Source organism: Leptinotarsa decemlineata, unplaced genomic scaffold, assembly GCF_025532065.1.
Source record: "Leptinotarsa decemlineata unplaced genomic scaffold, Ldec_3_MD MMD2_tig00000218_RagTag_RagTag, whole genome shotgun sequence".
Classification (NCBI taxonomy): domain Eukaryota; kingdom Metazoa; phylum Arthropoda; class Insecta; order Coleoptera; family Chrysomelidae; genus Leptinotarsa; species Leptinotarsa decemlineata.
Genome location: NW_027412545.1, coordinates 5,856,894 through 5,878,998, shown reverse-complemented (window position 1 = coordinate 5,878,998; position 22,105 = coordinate 5,856,894). Strand labels below are relative to the sequence as shown.

Here is a 22,105-nt window from a genome sequence, read left to right as displayed (position 1 = left end):
ACCATAAATACCTACCAACCACGTATCCATCTATGTTCTTTCTTCAGTAATTTCAAGATTTTTACAAGGTAGGTATTGTTAAAATCTGTTTATAAGATAATCTTAAATTCTATAAGTCCTATAAATCATCAACAAAAAATACAAATGTCGACGTATCCATATCAATTCTTTATCGTTATTTGTCATAAAACCCATATGAAGTTCACATCAAATCAAAAATTGACAAGACAATTTTATATTCAAAGGCAAAACACTTCGAAGAACTTTACAAACCGCTTACTTGATCTCCAAAAAAGTAAACACAACGATATCCAATTTAGTTGGAATCAGTTTAATCCAATGGGAAATGGTATGGGAGGAGCTAAAATAAGCAATCTGGCCAATGATTGGACCTGAGTTAACTACGCTGTCGATGCCATGGCAACCGTTTAGTTGGTGGCTAGTGTTCAGCTGACACTCGCTTGAGTTTGCAGAGTCAGATAACTGCTATTCGTTCTTCACCTCGTCAATTTATATGTTTCACGTATCCCTCAGAGCACTCTGAACTAACTTGCGGAACCGAAAAGTAAAACATGATCAATTAGTCGTTAATTGTTGAGTGATAGTGCTAATTAATACTTTATTATACGAGATGATTTATTGAATCTGTGATAGTTTTAGTATTAACAATCATGTCTGATCACGAGCTAACCGAAGATGACCACGAAATAAACGTGTTAGATACGGACTCTAGATTGTCTCATAGTGACAGTGAAGCGAGGAGCTCCAGAAGCCACTGCAGTAGTCCAGATAATGTCACTACTTCCCATCATGGTTCCTCGAATGCTTTACCCTTCAGTATTTCCAACTTGTTGGGCAAAAATTTCGAACAAAAATCCGAAAATGACTCGGGGTCGTTATACCAAAATCCGGCGGGAATTTTTCAACACCGCAGTGCTCTCGGATTGGTTCCGTCGGGTTTTTACGGACATGGTGTTCTTCGGGTACCTGCACATCGGCCTCTAGGGGGTCCTGGGAGTCCCCCAGGACCGATGTTCAATCCGTGGTCTCTTGGACTTGACCCGGTGTTGCAGAGATCTGCAGCAGCTGCAGCTTTCGCCACGCAAGTTGTAAAAGATAGATTGGCAGGTATGTGCATTTTTCATAGGTTTTTGATGTGATGACGACTTTATCATACAGGGTGGTCTTTCCGAGAAATGTGCTGAAGATAAGTACCTACAGTGAAAAATTTCGTGTGAGAATGACATCGGGAGTAATTCAGCTGAAATAGTTTCATGTCCGGTGCACCGATTTTGATGAGTGGGAGCAAAATTATTCATATTGTTCAAACAATATTCATGATATTCGTACAAAGAATGGTGTTTTGCGTAGCTTTATATTATATAAATTAATTATAATATACCTAATGATGGTTGAAGTTGTTTTTGATAAATGAATTGATGATGGAACTAAATTGTCTGAGAGAAATCATATAGGTACCTATGAGATGTAGGTACCGTGAGATACATTTCAGTCGATCATTTATTTGAACAAGGTACATCTGCGCGGGTTGCTTCATTTTGATTGATTTGAAGAAGGTGATATCTTTTTCAATTTCAATAATATTTTTGTATCAATAGATAGTGTTTTATACTCATTTGAACAAAAATATTCTTTTTCTCTCCAACATCATCCATAGAGCAAATATAACAGTTCTTAAGGAAAAAATAAGTGCGATTTTTAACCCCGGGTCGGGGATGGTTGTCGCAGTATATGGAGCAAGAAGTCATAAAAGTAGGTAATTGAAAGTTATGAAAAACATTCAAATGATTATTTTCATTGAAAGTGGAATAATATACGCATATTGGTAATTATATCCAAAAAAGAAAGAAGTGTCTCATTTGTAGGAAAAAAACATATTTGCTCCGAATAAATAACTTCCTTCCGGTAACTAAAATACCAAAAATATTCATCAGGCCGCAATGCTTGTAAACTAAAAATACCCATCCTAGCGAAATTATACCTATTTAGTCAGTCTAAAATTCCGTGAATATTCGAAACCACAATTATGGAAGGTAAATTTTTGAATACCTATGTATCTTCTTAATTCTTTCTTCTATTTGTCGGTGAAGATTTGCCTATACCTTTGAGGACCAATTTTTGTTGATGGTATTGATAACACCGTGTGAATTTTTTACAAAACCGTGTCAGAGTGCGATAATAATTAATCCCAAAATCAATTCTTTTGCAGCACGCAGTATCAGATACTAGTATACTAGTATACTCGACAAAAATGCACAACAATTTACATTTGTCGTCCGAAAAAAACAAATGTAGGTACCTCTACGTATCTCTTTCACGCAGTATGAGATTGAACTGAAGTGACGTTAGGACAGAAAAACAATTGCTTTCGCGATCCTTCGATTTTGTTCGATAAACTCTTTCGTTCGTTCAATTTTCCAATATGGCCGCTGTGACAACCAACCCGTGAGACAACCATATCCGGTCTCCCCTAAGTGTTTTCGGAGACATATGCAAAATGACCAATCGCCAATCGAAATAATTAAATAATATGAACACACGTTGAGTTAACAATATCAAAAATAAATAGTTATTGCTTTACTTTAGAATATTCATTTTAGAAATGCCGAGGTCGGGAACGGACAAGAGGCTAATGAGTTAAATAAGTCTTTAGTCTTTTTTTAAAGTTTACGATGGTGTATGATCGAAATTCGTAGGGTAGTTGATGATTTGTGTTTGATGATGACTAGAACTGAACTGTTCCTTGTAGTAAAGCTCTTAATCGTAGATAATGTTTTAAGCTTCTTCAGTAAGTAATCAGGTTGTCGAGTTATCAAAACTTTATGTGCACTGGTAAAAATTTTTCCACCGGTACCGGTGGCAATTTAATTACCGCCCATATTAGCGAGAAATTACTTTCGTGTGTGATCTTACATTCCATGCGGAATATTATTTTGTAATTCTACCCCGAAGACAAGTGTGGAATTTTTCAGTGTAATTTTTCATTTTGAGTGTACTTTTGTGTTGAAATAAAACTTTATAGGGTAAATTTGCGATATAAATTTATATCGAGATATTACACTCTTGACAGAATTTTACAGTAGAATTTTACACTCTTATATAATTTCACAGTGGAATTCTATACTCTGATAAAATTTTACGGTGTAATTTTTCATTTACGGGTTATATTACTTTGGGATATTCCGTTGTAAGAAGGTCCGTATTCAGTATAGTTTTGAAGATAATGATACCTCAATCGGATGTTGACTCTTGACTCTTAAGTGGCCATTTTTCCTCATAATTTAGATAATTGAATGCACAAGACATATTACACATTGATATATTAAAAAAATATGTATATACAAAATTAGTTCATATACATTCTTGGAATGAAATTCTACAAAACATTTTTTTTTCATTTTCAAAAAAGTCAAATACCAGTACAAAATAAAAAAAAACATTCTTCAAATTAACACATTTTCTTTCTTGCTCATATTCCTTTTTCTATTTTCCTCAATTCCTGTTATTATCCTAAAAGAGAAATGAAATATCATCAAATGAATAGGTTTAGAAATCTAAAAACACAGTAAGTTGACGAACACACATTCCTAGAGAAAAACTACTACTAGTTTGACTTCAATATTAATATTTCTCAAAAATTTTTGATACATATTCAACCGTTTAAATAAAAAATTTGATTTTTCCAAATGTTTTCCAACATTTTCTGAAATACAGCAAATATAGCAATAATGATATGGTATGAAGTGGTGATGAAGTGTTTTGTTCACCTCTTAAACAGAAACAAAAAGGTCCTAAAGTGTTTCTCGATTCCTTCAATTTTGAGTTCCAACTTGCCTCCCATCGCAAAAATGTTTTCAAGTTCAATAATAAGAATCACAAATCCTCAAATTCATCCAAAATTATGAGAGATACGAATAAAACGTTCATATATTTTTTAGGTGAATAAAATTACGATTTAACATTGTCCGATATTTGCAACAATCAATACGAAACTTTATTCCTCATCGAAATTCATTTTTAAAATGGATCGTGCATACGGCGTCACTGATGAGTCACGCCACTGCTATCGAGTATATCTCTTTTTCTCTTTTTCTCAATACCATTCAGTAATTATCACAAACATTTTCAAATATATGTTCTGTAATTATTTGAAAATCAGTTAAAATATGTTGTACTACTATTCCATATAGTATGAAATAATTCGCGATGTGAGGTTAGGATATACTTGTAATAAAAAAACACTCTATAATGCATAACGAGAAAACTCAATGAATTCATTTGTTTATTGGACTAGTTATTGAAATTTTACAAGGAATGCACTCACCTTCTTTACTTATTTTCACCAATAACAAAAATATTCTAATGCACACGTCAGACAAACCGATGCGCTTCTGTAGACAAGAATGAACAATACAATAATCGCTCACAAATACAAGCGTAATTTTACATTCGATAAAGAGATGGCGAAAATTTACATTTCACTAAGGGGGAATACCCATCGTCCAGTTAGTAATTCTCTTCACATGAAATAATACTTTATGATTTCACACATATATTAGATGAATATTTAATTCTCAATGAAAAGTACATTGCCTACTGAAATTACGCTCGGGGATGTGAATTATTCAATAGAGAGAGTATATTTTCAATAAAACTGAAGTAATTTTCTTCGTTCGAAATGAAAATTCCGAGGTAGATTTCAATCATTTTTCCCGGTGTGTGTTGGTAAGAAGGTGTAGAGTTCTAAGTTTCTTAACATTTAACCATCCTGATTCTTGCATTGCTGGGGATATATGGTCATATTTCCGAATATAAAATGCAATTCATAATTTCATTAAAAAGTACCTACTTTCTTCCTTCTAAGGTATTAGAAAAAGCGAATGAAATAGATATATACCACATACCTACATCACAGTAAATGCATGAGTGATGAAAGGATGAGTTGTTGTAGTGTTAATATCATTTCACCCATATAGTTGTATTTAGAAGGCATACATGTTTTTTTCAACTAGCTGAATTATATATCTATTCCATCTTTCTAATTTCATATAAATATTAAAAATAAATTTGAAAAGGAATAATCAAAATCGAAGCTGTTTCTGAGTACCTACTCCCGAAGAAAAGGCTCCGTTGAATCGAATAGATACTATTGGAATCGCATTTCATCTAACTTTTATATTAATTAGTCTATCTCACATTCAAAATATTTGATTTGTTATATAGAAAATGACATGTGCAGTAACAATTTAGATTTATCTACTTCCACTTTTGGTATCTATACCTACCCACTGAGACTCAGAAATAAATTTCTCGGTAGGTACTTATATACTTTGAAGAAAAGAGAATTGCACCTTTCTATGTTTTTTACCACTTTTATTTGTAACTAACGTTAGATACTGCAATTTCCTCCTATAAGGACATTTTCAAACTTATATTTTGTTGTTTTCTATCTAGTGCTGTCTGCAACATTACGAAACATATAGAAAAAAGTCTAACTTGGATAAGTAGGTAATAGTCAGAAATTCTCAATTTTCAATACAGGGAGCCCATATGCCAACCCCATTATTTTATTACTACTCTATCACAATTGATATGGTGAGAAATGATAACTTTCATTTACAATCTATAAAGGGTACGTATCAACAAAAGGGTTATTTTTTTTCCTACACTTCTGCGAAAAAAATCTAAAATAATGATAATATCTTTCAACATTTTCCAATAACTTAATGCTCACACCTCTTTTATTATAGGAGAAAATAGTACGTGGATATATTGAATATATTGAAGTAGCTCTTTTAGACAATTCCCACTTGCTACGAGAAGGATTTTTGTCAGTAGGTACCTACAATGGTGTCTCTCCTCACAATAGGGAAATCATAGTTTAATGTTCTAACAAGACCGTTCGATCGCTTCATCTTTTAAGTAATGAGCAGTTTTATGGCTACACCATTTTTCCGATCTAGTACCTACATTTTGAAATGTTTAAACATAAACGAATAAACGTAAAATACTAAATGAAAAAATCTCTTTAACGAAACCTATGCAATGTAGGTATAGAGAACGCGAATGAAAGTTTTTGATTGAAAATAATTTTCTTGAATAAGTTCGGTAATGTTTTTCAGAATGTTTAGATAGTTACTTTGCTATTCTAGGCGGAGACATATCCAACAAATTGAAAATCATGACATATAGGTCCTGCCGTTTTTGAGTTATGAATGGTATAACTAACACGACCTAGATTATTTATTGATATACAAAGATAATAGTGAAATCATCTCGAATAAATCCTACCTACTATATGATAGGAAAATGGTTGAAATTGATTTCATGATTGGAAGTATTGCTATAGGTCTAATATATTCTAGATGTCCTACAAGTGACAAAATTCTATTCCCACCCCTTTATTGATCGAGAAAAAGTATTTTCATGATAATTGATGAACCTTTTAACCAATTATCAAGTATCTGAATAGAGGTATAGCCACCAAATAAACCCAGCTTCTTAACGAAATCGATTAGTTTGTATGGTGAGTGATCTTTCAGGTCAGATGGTATGAGAGTACGGCTCTGCCTAACTCTAAAAACCTAATTCGGTCCCCAGCGGGACAGGCACAAAGTATGTGCTCTGCTGTTTCATCATTTTTCAAACGGAGGTGTCACAGACTGTCTTCCGACAGTCCGAGTCTCTGATGCATATGATTATTCAAATGACAGTGACCTGAGAGGAGGCCTGTTAGACATCGTTATACCAACAACTGTTTGGTATAAAGCTTCAAAGGGTGAATAAACGCCTTGGAGCGAGCCAATCCTGGAAGATTCTGCCATCCAGTTGTTCAATGTTTTTTTGGCAAAGCTTGAAGCGATGTCATTGGCAGGTTCTGGTCCGATGAAGCTGCTTGCATCAGCCTCCTTTGCAACGGAGTCAGCAGCTCATACAAATTTAGCATTGCGAAAAGTCAATTCAATTGTTATATGTTAGAAAGTACTATGTGTAATTTTTTTAGTTATATCATCTCAATGAAAATTTTTATTTGGACCGATTTCCAATATATTTCTAAATGTTGACAACTTGGATTAATACAAGTGAAGTTAACTTGGAATATGTCAAACTATATGCACAATACTAAAGCTATATATATATATATATATATATATATATATATATATATATATATATATATATACCTAACTATAGCTATACTACTACTAGAGTTAATTTTTTGTTACAAAACTTAATATTATTTCAACTACCACACTTTCACAGAGAGCTTTGAAAGCAATACTATCCTAAGAAAAGTTGGTCATAAGCCAGCATTTGAGGAATATTTCAATAAGATGCTAGTAAGATACCCCCTTATCATCAAAGAAAAATGTTATGACTTGAACCAACCGGAAATGTATAAACTAGAATATCAACCTGCTGTTGAGAAAAATGTGACCCATACATTTCATAATAAAAGGGCTAGCAGGTGAAGGGCACAATCACATCAATGCGAAAACCTCTACTGGCACATCTTTTGCTAGAGCAAATGATGGATGGGTTTTATGATACTCTGAAGAAATGTATAGGAACATTGGCTTTCACTGCCGGAGTGATGATTAGAAAGAACTTCGGAGAAAACAAAATCCGGGCTATTAGGCCGTGGTTGACAGAAACTTAAGAGGAACATCTTCAGTGGTGCATTCCTTGACGTCGAGATTTTATTTTATGTAGATTAAACAGTAGTGACCAGTAAGAGTCTAGTCGGAATTTTCGAACTACCAATGATGATATTTCCCAGGAAAAGTATGAGTTGAATTTCAATGAAAGAAGCACCTGTAAGATCAATTGGAAGAACATATGTATTGAGACATTAGTGGTTACATCATTTTGTTGAGAATACGTAAAACTTAATGAAGGCTCTTCAGTCCTTCATAATTGATGAACGTTTCCGGCATACCAATAAGGATATAGAACTTAAAGAAAAAGTACGAGAAAATCATAAGACATTGATATTGCTACCTCCACACTGTAATCACGAAGTTCAACCCTTGAAATCCTCATCTTGGAGATCTATTATCTTGGATTCTGGGAAATTCATAAGAGTTAGGAAATTTTGTGTGGTTACAAAAGTAGATAATTGTTAGTTTACGATATTGCTGACTCCTGTTTGAAGCTTATCATGAATACCACACAGAAGGAATGACAGCTAAACGATTCAGTGTTGATGAAATTTAGAACAAGATGAACATAATTCAACTGCAAATATCAGCGAGATATTTAACCAATCTCCAGTAACTTCGAAGAAACAAAGACAGTACACAATTCGAAAGCGATACATCCAATCTGTCGCGCACATCTAAGTGAGTAGGTTGTTTTAAAAGTTTGTCAGTTTCTATGGGTCTATTTAAAAATGTAGTATTCCATTTAACACTCATTCAATGTAATCGAAATGAGCCCCATTTGAATCAGGACACTTTCGTATAACACAAGTCATCATGAAAATTGCGTGCTCGGAATTCAGTGAAGTCTATGAAGGCCGTTTTTGCCTAGTTCTAGTTGGCGAAGGTTTTACTGCTGCTTGGAAAGATAGTAGTCGGTTGGCATGAGATCTGGGAAGTATAGTGGAAGAGACAGACCTTCGATGCTCAATTCGTTTAATTTTTGGACTGTGCATTGTGAAACGTGCGGACGAGCGTTGTCGAGGAGCAGGATCGGACTTCTTTGGTTGACAGTGCTGGTTGCTGCTGACGCAATTTTTGGTACTTTTCGTTAATTTCATCACGATGGGAGTCTGTTGTGATGGTTTGGCCCGGTTGCAGAAAGTTATTGTGAATCACATCACCCGCTGACCACCATACAGTAACCACTGACTGACTTTTTTGGTGAGTTTTCGCCTTTGGGAAGTGCCTGGGTGAATCATCGGTGTTCAGTGTTCAAACATTGTCCTGAACGTCTCCTGTTGTCGTAGAGGATGCACTTTTCATCACACGTGACGATCCGATTTAAAAAAGGATTATTTTGGTTGCGCAAAAGCAAAGAAGGACAGACCTTGAAACGTGACAATTTCTTTGATTCCTTCAAATCGTGGAACACCCACTTTTCGAGTTTTTTGGCCTTTCCAATACGTTTTAACCGTCACGCGTTCCCACACACCTTTTGTGATGGGTCAGTCTCTACCAGGTTCCTAAAATCCTTGTCCTGGATTACGAATACCTTATGTTAGGTACTGGCCTATAGTTTTCTAGCGATTGAGGACTATTTTTTTTATAAATAGCAATTATTTTTGCTATTTTTGAAAAGTCCAAGAATATTCCAGTGAAGAAAGATATATTCACAATGCAGACCAAGAGACTTATTAAAACTGGTGAGCATTTTTTTTTGATCATTCATTATTTTCTGATCTACCCTGTTGAATCCTATACAATTCAGCTTCCAGCAGTGTCCCTAACTATCTCCTACATTATGTTTCCAACAATATTTCTGAAATAGAGGAGACTTTTTAATTTAGTAATTGTTTTTTTTTAAATTTTTGAGTTCACATTTAGACTCTGTAGTAAAATGGCATATATACCCAAAAGCCACTTTGGGCATATAGGTATATTATCGGGTGGTTTTTCTATTTCATTCTGAAAACAAGTTTTCTTAGCCGATTCAATACACTTGAAATGTTTTCGTTCCATATCTTTTTACAGAGGTTTTTACCAGAAAGAAGCATTTTTCAGATTGGAAAGATCTTTCGGATTCTGACTTGACTTTATAATTTCATTATTAATCTAGTTGTCGTTCTCACTATCATTGAATTAATGATGAACCATACAAAAAAATTAAAAATATGAAAATGATTTCAAACCAAGTTACTACACGACGTTTCAATTGTTAAATATCCACAATCGTTTTCTGGTAATAACCGACGAAAACGATTGAGGATACTAACAATCGAAACGTCGTGAAGTAGCTTATGTTTTCCCCATATTTTAACTATTTGCATTTTCCATGATTATTTTTCATTTTACTTTTATGTGATGGAATTGGCCGTTACTTGATGAACGTATCCAAGTAACTGTTTATTTTATGAGTTTTTCACTGGCTGAATATCTTACAATAAAGTGTTGCTCGAATATTTTGGTTTTATTTTATTTTCACTATTTGCTATTCGACATTTTATCCACTTTTCGATCCATTTATCAACTCATTTTCATTTCAGGTCACAATGATTTGTTTTCTTTACAAATCAGTGTTTTTACATTTTCTTTTGATTTTTGTACTCATTGCTCATTCGATTTCATTCATTTTTTACTATTTTTGTCATCATTTCGGTTTTTACCCATTGATACAAATATTTCGGTTCGGTTATTTTTAGTATTTTAAATATTCCACGTGAAACTATTCGGTGATGTCTCAAGGCGAAGAATATTAAACCTTTCAAGCCAAAATTTTTACACACACTTCAAGAAGGCGACGAAGCAAGACGCCTGGAATATTGTTCATGGGCCAAAGGGGAATATTTAAACAATAGAAATTTCCTAAAAAATATTTTATATACCGACGAAGCCACTTTCACTACAAATGGAGTAGTGTCATCACAGAATTGTCGCTATTGGGCAGCGGATAATCCTAACTGGGTTATAAACTGCAAAAGCCAGTATTCCCAAAAAGTCAACGTCTAGTGTGGGATATTGAACGAACAAATTATTGGTCCTTTCTTTTTTGAGGAAAACATTAATGCGTAGAGGTTTCTAGAATTTTTAAACACAGAGTTTTGGGATGCTATTCACGAGCTGCCAATCAATGAACGATCAAATTTAATTGTCCAGTTAGATGGGTGTTCAGTTCATTATGCCAGAGCTGTGAGGCAATGGCTTAACGAACATTTTCCAAACCGATGGATGGGCCGTGGTAGTCCGTTTATAGAGTCGCCACCCAGATCTCCAGACCTCACAGTTTTGGACTTTTTTCTCTGGGGACTTCTCACACAAAAGGTTTACAAAAACCGCTCAAGAGATAGAACGCCAGAACCACAGTGAACAATGACTGCATGAATATTATGATAGTGATCTGCTATAGGTTGAAATGTTCATCTATTTCGAACCAAAGAGTTTCTTGCTTCCGTTAGAGGTTGAGTCTTGTTTGAAAATCATCAGTGTTATTATTAAATTGACTGGTGCCTCAGCTATACTTGTTTCCTTATAACAGTCAGTTAGTTTGGCGCATGTTTGACGATACAGTCGATCATCACCTGTTAAAGCCAGATGATTTAACACGGACTGGTTATTAGTCATATTAGGAAAAGCTAGATGAAGTTCCAGAAATTCACATAAGTTTTCGGTACTTCTTGGACATTTACCACAAAGTAAACAAGTGAGGATTTTTCCAGCAAAAGATTTACAAACACAAGACGAGATGCTGTACGGAATCATTCAGTCCAGAGCGGTCAAGAATTCGGAACAATCTTCTTGTTGCCCTAACGAGTATGTAGTGGACTTCAAAGACTCCAGGAAATCGGTTGGAGGGAAAGATGATACCTTCTTACGAAACTGCAGCTGCATGAACAGGTGTTTGAGTTTGATGAATAAGTAGGAAACATTCCCGTTCTCGTTCATCATTAAAACTTCGTTCTTGAAATTCTTCGTCATGAATAACACTTGTAAAATGCTATTCATGTAGCAAGTGTTTCCTAAATTATCCAATCCAATTTTCTTCTCTAGATTTTCAGGACAACTATCTACTTATCCGTAAGGAAGAACATGTTTCACAGAATCTCCATAAGAACCATTTCTCAAGCTGCGATCGATCCTTCCAAGTGAAGAAGGGTTTCGTAGAGGGATCGATTCGGCTCTTGCTTCAAGAAGCTCTTCCACTGAAAGGGTACCAGTTCTACGAGGACTGCAACTCATTTTTTGGGGGCAAGAATGACCTGAGTCCACTGACCGCACTGAAAAAGAAGAAGGTGGATCAATCACTTGTGAATTAACCTTTATAGGAGACTGATGAATATCCACATATCTCGGCTTGTTTCGAAGAGGTTTCAGTTCTGTACTGAAATTAGGGCAATGCATGATTTCATCAAAATTATGTGAAGGAGGAATAGTTCCAAGTACTGAAGCAGCATTGCCACGTTGAATAGCAATACTAATTCTTTCTATCAACAGAGAGGTAGAACGGTGATTTTTCGTTGCTTGGTCTATTCTCCTTCCGAGTTCATGTACGAATAACAGAGACTCCAGGCCATAAACACCAAAAGTTTCAACCGCTTCTGGATGAAACAGATAGTTGTTTTTAAGATTTTGGTATTTTTTTTTTTTCAATTTCTCGCCAGACAATGCTGCAGTTTCAGCAGACTTGGAACTTTCGCATAGATGGAAAAAGCTGCGTCCGTGTCAACGCAAGTGAACCACAGGTTTACCTTATTTCCATGGTATGAGAGACATACCATCTGGTCGTTTACCATCATCTCGACTATTGAATAGAATAGGTCCAAGTTCATCTGAATACTTCATTTTATTCGAGTTATTCCATATGACAACTTGAGAAAATCACACCAAAACCTTGTTAACAAATATCCAATTATAATTTGACAAATGATTCATTAACTAATATGATACACATATTGTCAAAGCTCCAAATGAAGTATCTTGTGAATTGAATGGTGCAGTTATGAAAAAAAAATTATTTTATATATTTATTGAATATATAAAAGGTTTTCGCAGATACAATTCTGATAAATTATGTTAGTGTGTGAGGATAATTTGAATAATTTGGCAAAAACTCTTATGTAACGCAGGATTGAACTGAGAAAAACTTCGGCTGGAAACACCACTTTTTCAAATGCTTGTGAAGATAAAAAATTAAATCATTCTGAATATTTTTCCCAAATCGTATTCGAACTAATTTCATGTTTTATTGAGTACATATGAAATTCTGATGACCGTCATTAGGTACTGTTTCACTTGGAAAAAACTATTGTCCATTAAACATTCATAAATGAACATTGTCAATATCAAACGAAACAATGTACATAAATACTTATTACTATTGATTCAGGTTGGTAGAAGCCATTAATACAACAGGAGTAAATATTTCATGTAAATAGGCACTTTGAGGGTTTCGAATAATACATTAATAAATGCTCCATTGCATGTCAAGATATAATAATAGACCGCTAACGAAATGGCGTCTTCAAAATGGCGGTTTAAGTTCGTAATTCCTCAAATTATACAGTAGACTTGGTTTATAAGTATTTCATGAAATATTCATGAATAAGAGAAACTCGAAGTAACCATTGAAGAAACTGTAATAACTGTAATACAAACTCAATTATTTGATTAGGGTATTTCCAGAACGAGTAAACTGATTTTGTCGAGACCCAGTATCTATACTTAATCTGATAACTTGTTTTTCAAATGAGATATTTTGGCTGTTCACACAACCGATCAGAAAGGTTCCCAAAAATTATTGATTTGATAAAGAATAATTGTTTTACAATATATATCTATAAGAGCCTGCCAATTTTGACTGCTTGAAAAAATTTTACGGAATAAATGGTGAATATTGCTTTTCAAACGCATATCCTGAGTTGAAAGTATGACAAAATTATACTTACATAATAAAAATTCTATTCATTCCCTGCAACTCCGAGCACTATCCGTTTTTTACTATAAGTATATGAAAGGTATTGGGCAATAAATATCAAAATTCTGGTAAGTGCTATGATATTTGTTCTAACTATAGAACTCACATATCACAGAATACTTTTTTTAAATTCTCCTCTTACTTGATACAAATTTTATGAATACATGTATTGACTGATTGGACATTCTTCAGAAGTTTTTATTATGTAGAAAGTATTTGGTGTGAATGTTGGATGTTGAGGTTGTTTGAAAACTAATATATTCTGAAGTAAATGAGGTTATTCTACCAGGCATGGATGCATAATATTTATCTTTAATGAAGCGGCCTTCTAACGACTAATGGATAAAGTAGGTGGTTAGCATTTCACGAAGTCCACAATTTCAGCAAAAGTCTGCTATATCCAAGACGATTTAACGAATCAATGCTTTACTATAGGTAGTTTTGGATTTGCAAAAGTAACTGTTATTGAATTTAAAGACAAACTCTACTTGACATGTTGGGTTATTATATTCTTCATTCAAAAATAAGTTAAATTCGTGTTACGATTGTGACATGAATAGTTATTCTTAAATTCAGTAACATTCAAATTTATTTCGAATTTATTATTCTTATATCAAGATTAGTTACTTCATTTCATATTGCTTCATAACCGAAAATCCTGATAATTTTGTTAATAACAATTGTAATTGATTGAATCCTATTCAGATTTGTCAACATAATTTAGTTTTTGAATATTGAACAAATTATTCCGTGTCATGAAAATCGTATTATCCACATTGGTACTGAAGAGCCCTAAGGCAGTGTCTTACGGCGAAACATCGATGTCTACCAGTGAGGATGATAGTGTTCCATGTGAGTGAAATTTTTACCTTTCATTTAGTATAATGTGTAGAAATCCTGTGAATGATATTTGATTTAATTCCATAACGAATGTTTGGAATACAAACTGAGTAGAGCAAATTGTTTTTTGTATAATTCAGTGTTCATATGGAAGTATTTGTTTCGAAAGAATTATTCTTTCGTGTAATTCAATGTTTATATGAAAGTAGCTGTTTCAGGAGGGTTTTTTCTTCCAGTTTGTTTTTGTAAGTTACTTCTTTGCATGATCTACACATCTATGTGTGGAACTAACATCATAGCTGTGATTTAAGAGTATCTGAAATGAAGACCAGTTTTCCAATTCATTCTATACATTATATTATGATTATTTTCAACTGGTAGATCCATTGCATCAATATGTGATTATCTGAAAACTTGTGTTTCTATATAAATGGTAATTTGTATTCCCATAAGAGGTATTAACTCTTTTTTAGAAATATTTTCAGGAGCGAATTAGTTTTCTAAAATAAAATAATGTATCAATCGGTAATGAAACGATATTTGATTTGCATCATGAATATTTAGGAACGCAGTAAATCTATATAGTATTCGTGTCTTGCGCTGATTAACAAATGGTTGCAATATTTACAAGTGATATATGATGAAATTGACCGATACATGGTGAAAATACGTAACTATCGTATTCGAAAAACAATTTATTGTGAGATTTTCACTAAACGATTTTACAAAAAACGCAACACGTGTTTCGCCATATAATGGTTTCTTCTTTACTCAAGTAAAGTCACGCCCGAAGAAGCCATTGTATGGCGAAACACGTGTTGCGTTTTTTGTAAAATCGTTCAGTGAAAATCTCACAATAAGGTGTTTTTGGTGTTTTTGGGTACGTTATTTACAAGTGAACCTAGAAACGGAAGAGTCTATTTCACAATTTTATAATAAATCTATATAGAATATATTCATGGTTAATTTGAACTCGTTTGATGAAACACATCCTGTAATCTAACAACAAAAGATAGTTGTGGTACCGTTACTCGGCAAAACGAAAAATACATGATATTCGTACATTGGGATGAACAAATTGTGAATTGACAAATTGACATTGATTCAAATCATTCTAGATTGAATTGAAAGTACTAATATTCGTTTACCAATGATTGATTTCGAATAAAAAACAATTGAAACCATACGTTTAAACCAAAAAAATATTTAGTTCGGTCACATATTTTTTTTGAAACAGCCACATACATAAGCTCCGTCACGCTGGAACCCGCTTTGAAAAAAATCTACCCTTTTTTAGCCTACTTTACCTACAAACGATACTAATAAATGTAGTAATGTTCATTTTTTTGTAGTCTTATCGGTTACTGAGAAAGCACTATTGATATTGGTCAAACTACGAAATACAAGTAATAATGCGCTGAAAAGTTTTGAAATAGTTCCTAAATTGATTGTAGTTTATTGTAGTAACAACACAATATCAATTTATTTTATATTATTTCGAAGTATAGTAAAAAAACAACGATAACAAGACTTCAAATCATAAAATAACAATTATTGTCCTCAAACTACAAACGATGTAGTTGATTGTAGCTAAAATTAGATGTTTAAAGTTACCATTAAACACATCAAAATTGAATGAAATAAAATCGAGTATTTTTCAACTAAAATAACCTAACATAATCTATCCCAACCAATATATGTAACCTGAAATCTAAAGTAATAACTAACCTATTTAAGAAGGCTTTATTTGGAAAAAAACATCTACCCTCAACATCTAACCTGACTTCCGAATTCAAAAACGAACTCGTGTTAGTATGTGAAAAATAATTCTTAATCCTGAACATCTAACATGAGTTCGTTTTTACTTCAGATTTCAGGTCACATATGTTGGTTAGGATAGCATATTTTAGGTTATTTTCGTTGAGAAATTCGATTTTATTTCATTTATTTTTCATGTGTTTAATGGTAACTACAAACGTCTAATTCCAGCTACAATCAACCCCATCGTTTGTAGTTTGAGGACATAAGGACAATTGTTATTTTATGATTTGAAGTCTTGTTATCGTAGCTTTTTTGCTATACTTCAAAAGAATATAAAATACAGTAATATTTTGTTGTTACTACAATAAACTACAATCAATTAAAACCTATTTCAGAACTTTTTGGCACATTATTACTCTTTCGTAGTTTGAATAATATCAATAGTGCCTTCTCAGTAACCGATAAGACTACAAAAAAATGAACATTACTACATTTATTGATATCGTTTGTATAGGTAAAGTAGGCTAAAAAAGAGGTAGATTTTTTTACAGCGTGTTCCAGCGTGACGGAGCTACAGACATCTTCAAATATTACTTAGTGTAGTACTTGAATTTCAATAATATAAGTGCTTTTGGAACCAAAAAGATATTTTACTAAATGAAAACTACTGTACTGAAACAATTTGATTTAATATTGTTGCAAATGCAATTTTAGAAGTATATGAAGTTTTTCTCAATTATAAATTTCATTTACCTTCTTTTCTGTGCCTCCCTTATTCCTACTGAATCTACGATACTGGGATCGTCTAATTAAACGACTTCTGAAACAGCTACAGAAGACTTCTGTTACTGATGAAGTTATACCTACAGTTGCATTTAAAAACTTCAGTGATTCAGTGATGAATTTGCACCAGTGTTTTCAAGGTTTTTCAACTGACCTAACAAAAAAAGAATTTACCTCATCAGAAGAATACTGAAGCCTATAGTCTGTACCTAAAAAAAAAAAAAACTAAAAAATTTTCGAAATCATGAGTTAAGATCTGGTTAATCCTCAGCTCGCACAAGTTTTCACTTCAAAAGTTTTTCTTTACAAGATGACGATAGTTCCAGAAGCAAAGATCATATATACACGATCTTCTTTCACTATGTCAGATCATTTTCTTTCACGGTTATACAGTTCTTCTTATGTCATTAATGCTGATGGTTCAACTTTACCATCAACACTGGTGTAACCCAGTCAGTGATCCATATTGTCTTCGAACTGTTTTTGTCATACACCAACGATCTTTTGATAAAGTTTAGAAAATAAATATTTCAATTTGAAAAGGTTATATTTTCAGGAGTGAATTATTTTTGAGAAAGAAAGTTTTTGGCTTTCTACTACTCCATCTTGATACAGAATATTTAATTTTGCACTTCTCTTTTTTTCAGTTAGATGTCCTAACAAGACGATTAAATGTAATGGAGGGAATTTCATGACCTGGAAAAAATTATAATAACTCTTTCCGTGACAAATTCATTTTCGTTTGTTAAAAATAAAGTGAATAGACCGATAAATAATGATTTGATGTTAATGTCACAAATCTTACAAATTCACTATACCTTTGTAGCTTTCTCGATTTACTGGAATCGTTATTTCATGTCTCTTCATATTTCGTCGGTATAGTTTATTTCTATTCCAAAATATTTCTAGTCGGGGTAGGTGCATAAAATATGTGATTGAGTTTGTTTTTGTATGTCATTATACGAATCAACTGGATAAAATACATACTTTGCATGTGTAGCTACATTTGAATGTTCAACTATGTGATTACGGTTTGCTTTGCTATATGTGGATCTTTTTATTGCTGTAGATACTGGATGGGTCATTTCTAGTTAACAGATAACATCATGAGTGTCCAGAGCAAAACTTGAATTTTGAGCCACTACAAAACAACATGATAACTTCACAATTAAATCTAAGTTACACATTTAAGCATTTGTTTGCAATTGAAATATTAGAAAAATCACTTTTGACAGTCATATTGATGTATCACTCTCAAGCAGACCACCGCATCGAGGTCGATATGCGTTCATGAAGGCCAAGGAGGTAACTGTTGCTTTCTTGGATATTGAGGGCGTTTTCAATAATACACCGGTCGAAGAGATGAGAAATCGACATAAAAGTAGACACTAAATTCTTGGAAATATTATTCCATTTAAACGAAAACATTGTTGTCAAATTTGCGATTCTTTAAAATGTATTATCAATTTTCCTCATCTGTTCACTATAATTTCCATACGCCACTGCAATTCACAGATTAAGGCAAGAACGTCAATTATTTCCCAGAATTTAGTGCATACTATTATGGAATTATAGTATATTCGAGGTAAACGATATTGTGCACACTTAAAGTTGGCGGCACTCTCGAAGGCCAAAAAACCAATACATATAAATGAACCGGCTGCGAAATAGTCCACGGGTACTGTAAAATTGGCGGTTCGTATTGGATAATTTTCACTAACCGAGTTTTATGATTGGCTGAAGAGTCATAAAATTAAATTTGAAGTCATGTTACGGTGACAAATAGAAATCGGGGAATGCAGGAATGGTTATCGCAGTCTTGTTTATTTCAGGAATTGATCGCGATTTGTGTTCGAAATTCGATATTAGTGCAGTTTTTGTTATTTGTTTCAAATGTGGCGTCCTTGTACAGGTACTAATAGTACCTAATAACGAGTGTGATAATAACACAGACTTTTTCCAGTATAGTGATTCTAATAGCGATAGTAAACAATGCGAATAAAAGATACCAGTGAATAAATAACATTCAGATGCATTTGAATATTGAAACACAGAGATAATGTTTCGATGTATATAAGACTGTACATCTCAAGTTTGGTTTCGAGAGCTACAAACTATTACAAGCAACATCAGATTTGACCGAAATTCCTTTCTCAACCGTAACTAAAATAGTAAAAAACAAACGTAAGACGCGGTGTGATACAGGATTACCAAAACCTTTAGATGTTCATCTAATGAAATCATTGAGAAAAACAATATATACGACTGTTACAAAAGCAATGAGATTCCTACAACACTGAAATCATAAGGAAGACATTGAAAAGGTACTTCCGGCCATAACGTGAGCTGCTGTGATAAAATTTTTCAGAATTGATTAAAGGAACTAGGATTTAGATTTGAAATAATAAACAAAACGTCAAGCAGTTATGGAAAGCAGAAGGATAGTGGAATTGCGTAAAAAATACTTAGAACAAATAGCTAAATATGGACAAGAACAACGGCAAATTTTCTATTTGGACGAAACTCACGACACAGTTACGAAAGGTTGGACTGATGGTTCGAGAATGTGTACGCCTAACATGCCTGCGAACAAAGAATCGCGACTAATCATTGTGCATTGCGGGGGAAATGAAGGATGGGTTCCAAATTCTTTGAAATTATGTGGAAAAAAGTTGAGGACTGCAGTGTTGACTATCATAAGAACATGGAAGCTAATATTTTTGAGGAATGGTTTGAAAACACATTGATCCCAAATTTGGATGCGAATATTGTAATAGTTCTTGGCAACGCTTTCTATCTTTCGCGACAGCTCATCAAACTACCGAATACAAATTAGAGGAAACATGAAATACAAAGTTCTTTAATGATTAGCAATTTGTATTTTAAAAATTACTATATATGCTAAAAACCAACTACGTATATCTTATTTCTAATTATTTATTAATAAAGGAAAATTCTTCGATATTTATAACAGATAATGTCGGATGTCTATTATCCAATATATGTGTTATGAAGACTTCCCAATGAGATATTGATATGTTGAAATTGAAAAATGAAGATAATGCAAAATGGATTGAAATGGCCTTAATATGTTGTTCAAGAATCCATCGCTTCCTCGGCAGTCTGGAGAGGTGTTGAAATATGAGAAAGTTAAAGCTTAGTCCGTGGTATAACTAGTTGTGAGCCTTCTAGGCTTGGTATTGTAGATATAATCCTAATAGATTTATTAGGTATCTCAGAAACCTCATGAGAACTTGGATTTGCATTTCGCAAAAAAACCCTGACAAAAAATGAAGTTTCTTCATTTTCCTTTAATGTTAGCACGCTTTCACCTACCTCTGCTTTCCGGAGGGTTGTAACCATAAACTAGGAATCCCAGCACAGATAAATGGAGTGATAATACTAATACTTCGATTAAGGTCTCAAGAATGACATATTCTGGTACCTGTCAGTTCAAATTTTGGTAATGATAAAAAAAGGGATGCCACAGTTCAGTACAAAAAATATTTCATAAGGATGATCTTCTTGAACTGCATCAAAGTTTTCCATGAATGAAGCACATTGGATGGGTGCCCTTGACAGTTTGAACAACACAATAATAATCACTCAATCCCGTTGAGCTCGCGGATATTTTTCTCTCCTATCTCTCCTTGTTTCTTCATTTAAAATAAGTTGCCAAAAACCTCCTCGAATAAAATACCGCCTCTCTTAAATTTTTGTTCAACCAGAAAATATATTTTCAATTGACATTCCGTCAATACATAGAATGCCTACACATCCATTACAATAGCAAAGATCAAGAGTAGGAAAACTGAAGCTGAGATAAGCATAATTTGTTTTTTGATCAGCATCACAATGATACAATAAGATGAAATTTTCAATGAAATGTAAATATTAATAGATGGATATCGTGAATGCAAAAAATGTGAACATTATTATGTCGACTGTATTTTTAATGAAAGGTTATATTTCGCTGTGCTGAGAAATGTTTTTACTAATTGTTGCATTACAGAAACCAACAGTCAACGGTCAAATATATTTGAACAAAGACAACCATTCATTGAAAGTCAATGTATTTCGAAAAGTCTTCGTATGAAGTGAAATGTTTAGAAGTAATTATTCGTGTAACTTTCAATCGTTAATAAACCAAATTTGCATTTTGTTGATTACCCGTTTTGTATCATGAATAGCGAACAGTGTGCATTTAATTACGAAACACCAACAAATAAAATTGTTACTACATGAACTAATCGTGTTCCGGTATGTTGATTTAATAAAATAATAGAGCAACTATAATTACACGAATCGCCATAACACCAAAACGTCGTGTTTTTATAGTTACAACCGTCGACATTCAATTGTTATATTATGGGTTTATTATGCCCGCCAGATGGTTATCTGGAAAAAATCCTATTACCTCAAGCGTTCCCATTGGCTGATTTCTTAATGATGTTTTTACGTGTGGTTGATACAGCCAGGTTGAAATGATCATTTTTATTATAAAATTCAAAATGGCGGATAATTATAGAGTGCTGGACGAGAATCGAACCTTTTTAACAAATCTCGAAGGGAATTATTTCATATTTTCCATTATCTGCGGATAATTGATAATATTTAGTTGAAGTAGGTATATTACTCTCAAGAATATTATGTACTTACATTTGAACGCGCACTTGTTAGATAATAAGTACCTTATTATCTGACGTAACCTGAATATATAATTCCACGACTGGCGTCTAATTTTACATATCTACAGGTGATTGATAGTAGATGGGCAGCTGGTCATTAAATGAATTCCTTTGAAAATCAAGTCGCGCCTTAATGATTTTCACCACCATTTTGTAACAGTTTCGGCTACCTACTAAACGAAGAATAGGTAAGTAAGTATGAAAGTTCTATACGACAGTTGAAGATAAAGTAAAAATTTAGGGAAGCAGTAAGGAGACAACATTTACAGGATGTTTGAGATTTCGATAAAAAAACATTTTCCTTTCGTCGTTTTTTTGCATTGTTTTTTTGAACGATTGTATATACAGTGCTTTTCTTTCATATCCCACCTCCTTTTATTTTTCGAACGGGCTTAAAAAAT

At 33.3% G+C, this 22,105-nt stretch overlaps 1 protein-coding gene across 1 annotated transcript in view; it reads left to right on the top strand.

Annotated features, from left to right (window-relative positions):
- Positions 1–445: 445 nt before the first annotated feature.
- The window catches only part of C15 (homeobox protein C15), an 81,866-nt gene continuing 60,206 nt past the window's right edge, over positions 446–22,105 (top strand). Inside the window, exon 1 of the mRNA XM_023158563.2 lies at positions 446–1,128. Coding sequence (XP_023014331.1) covers positions 672–1,128 — 457 coding nt within the window. The 5' untranslated portion in view covers positions 446–671. The remainder of the gene's footprint in view (positions 1,129–22,105) is intronic.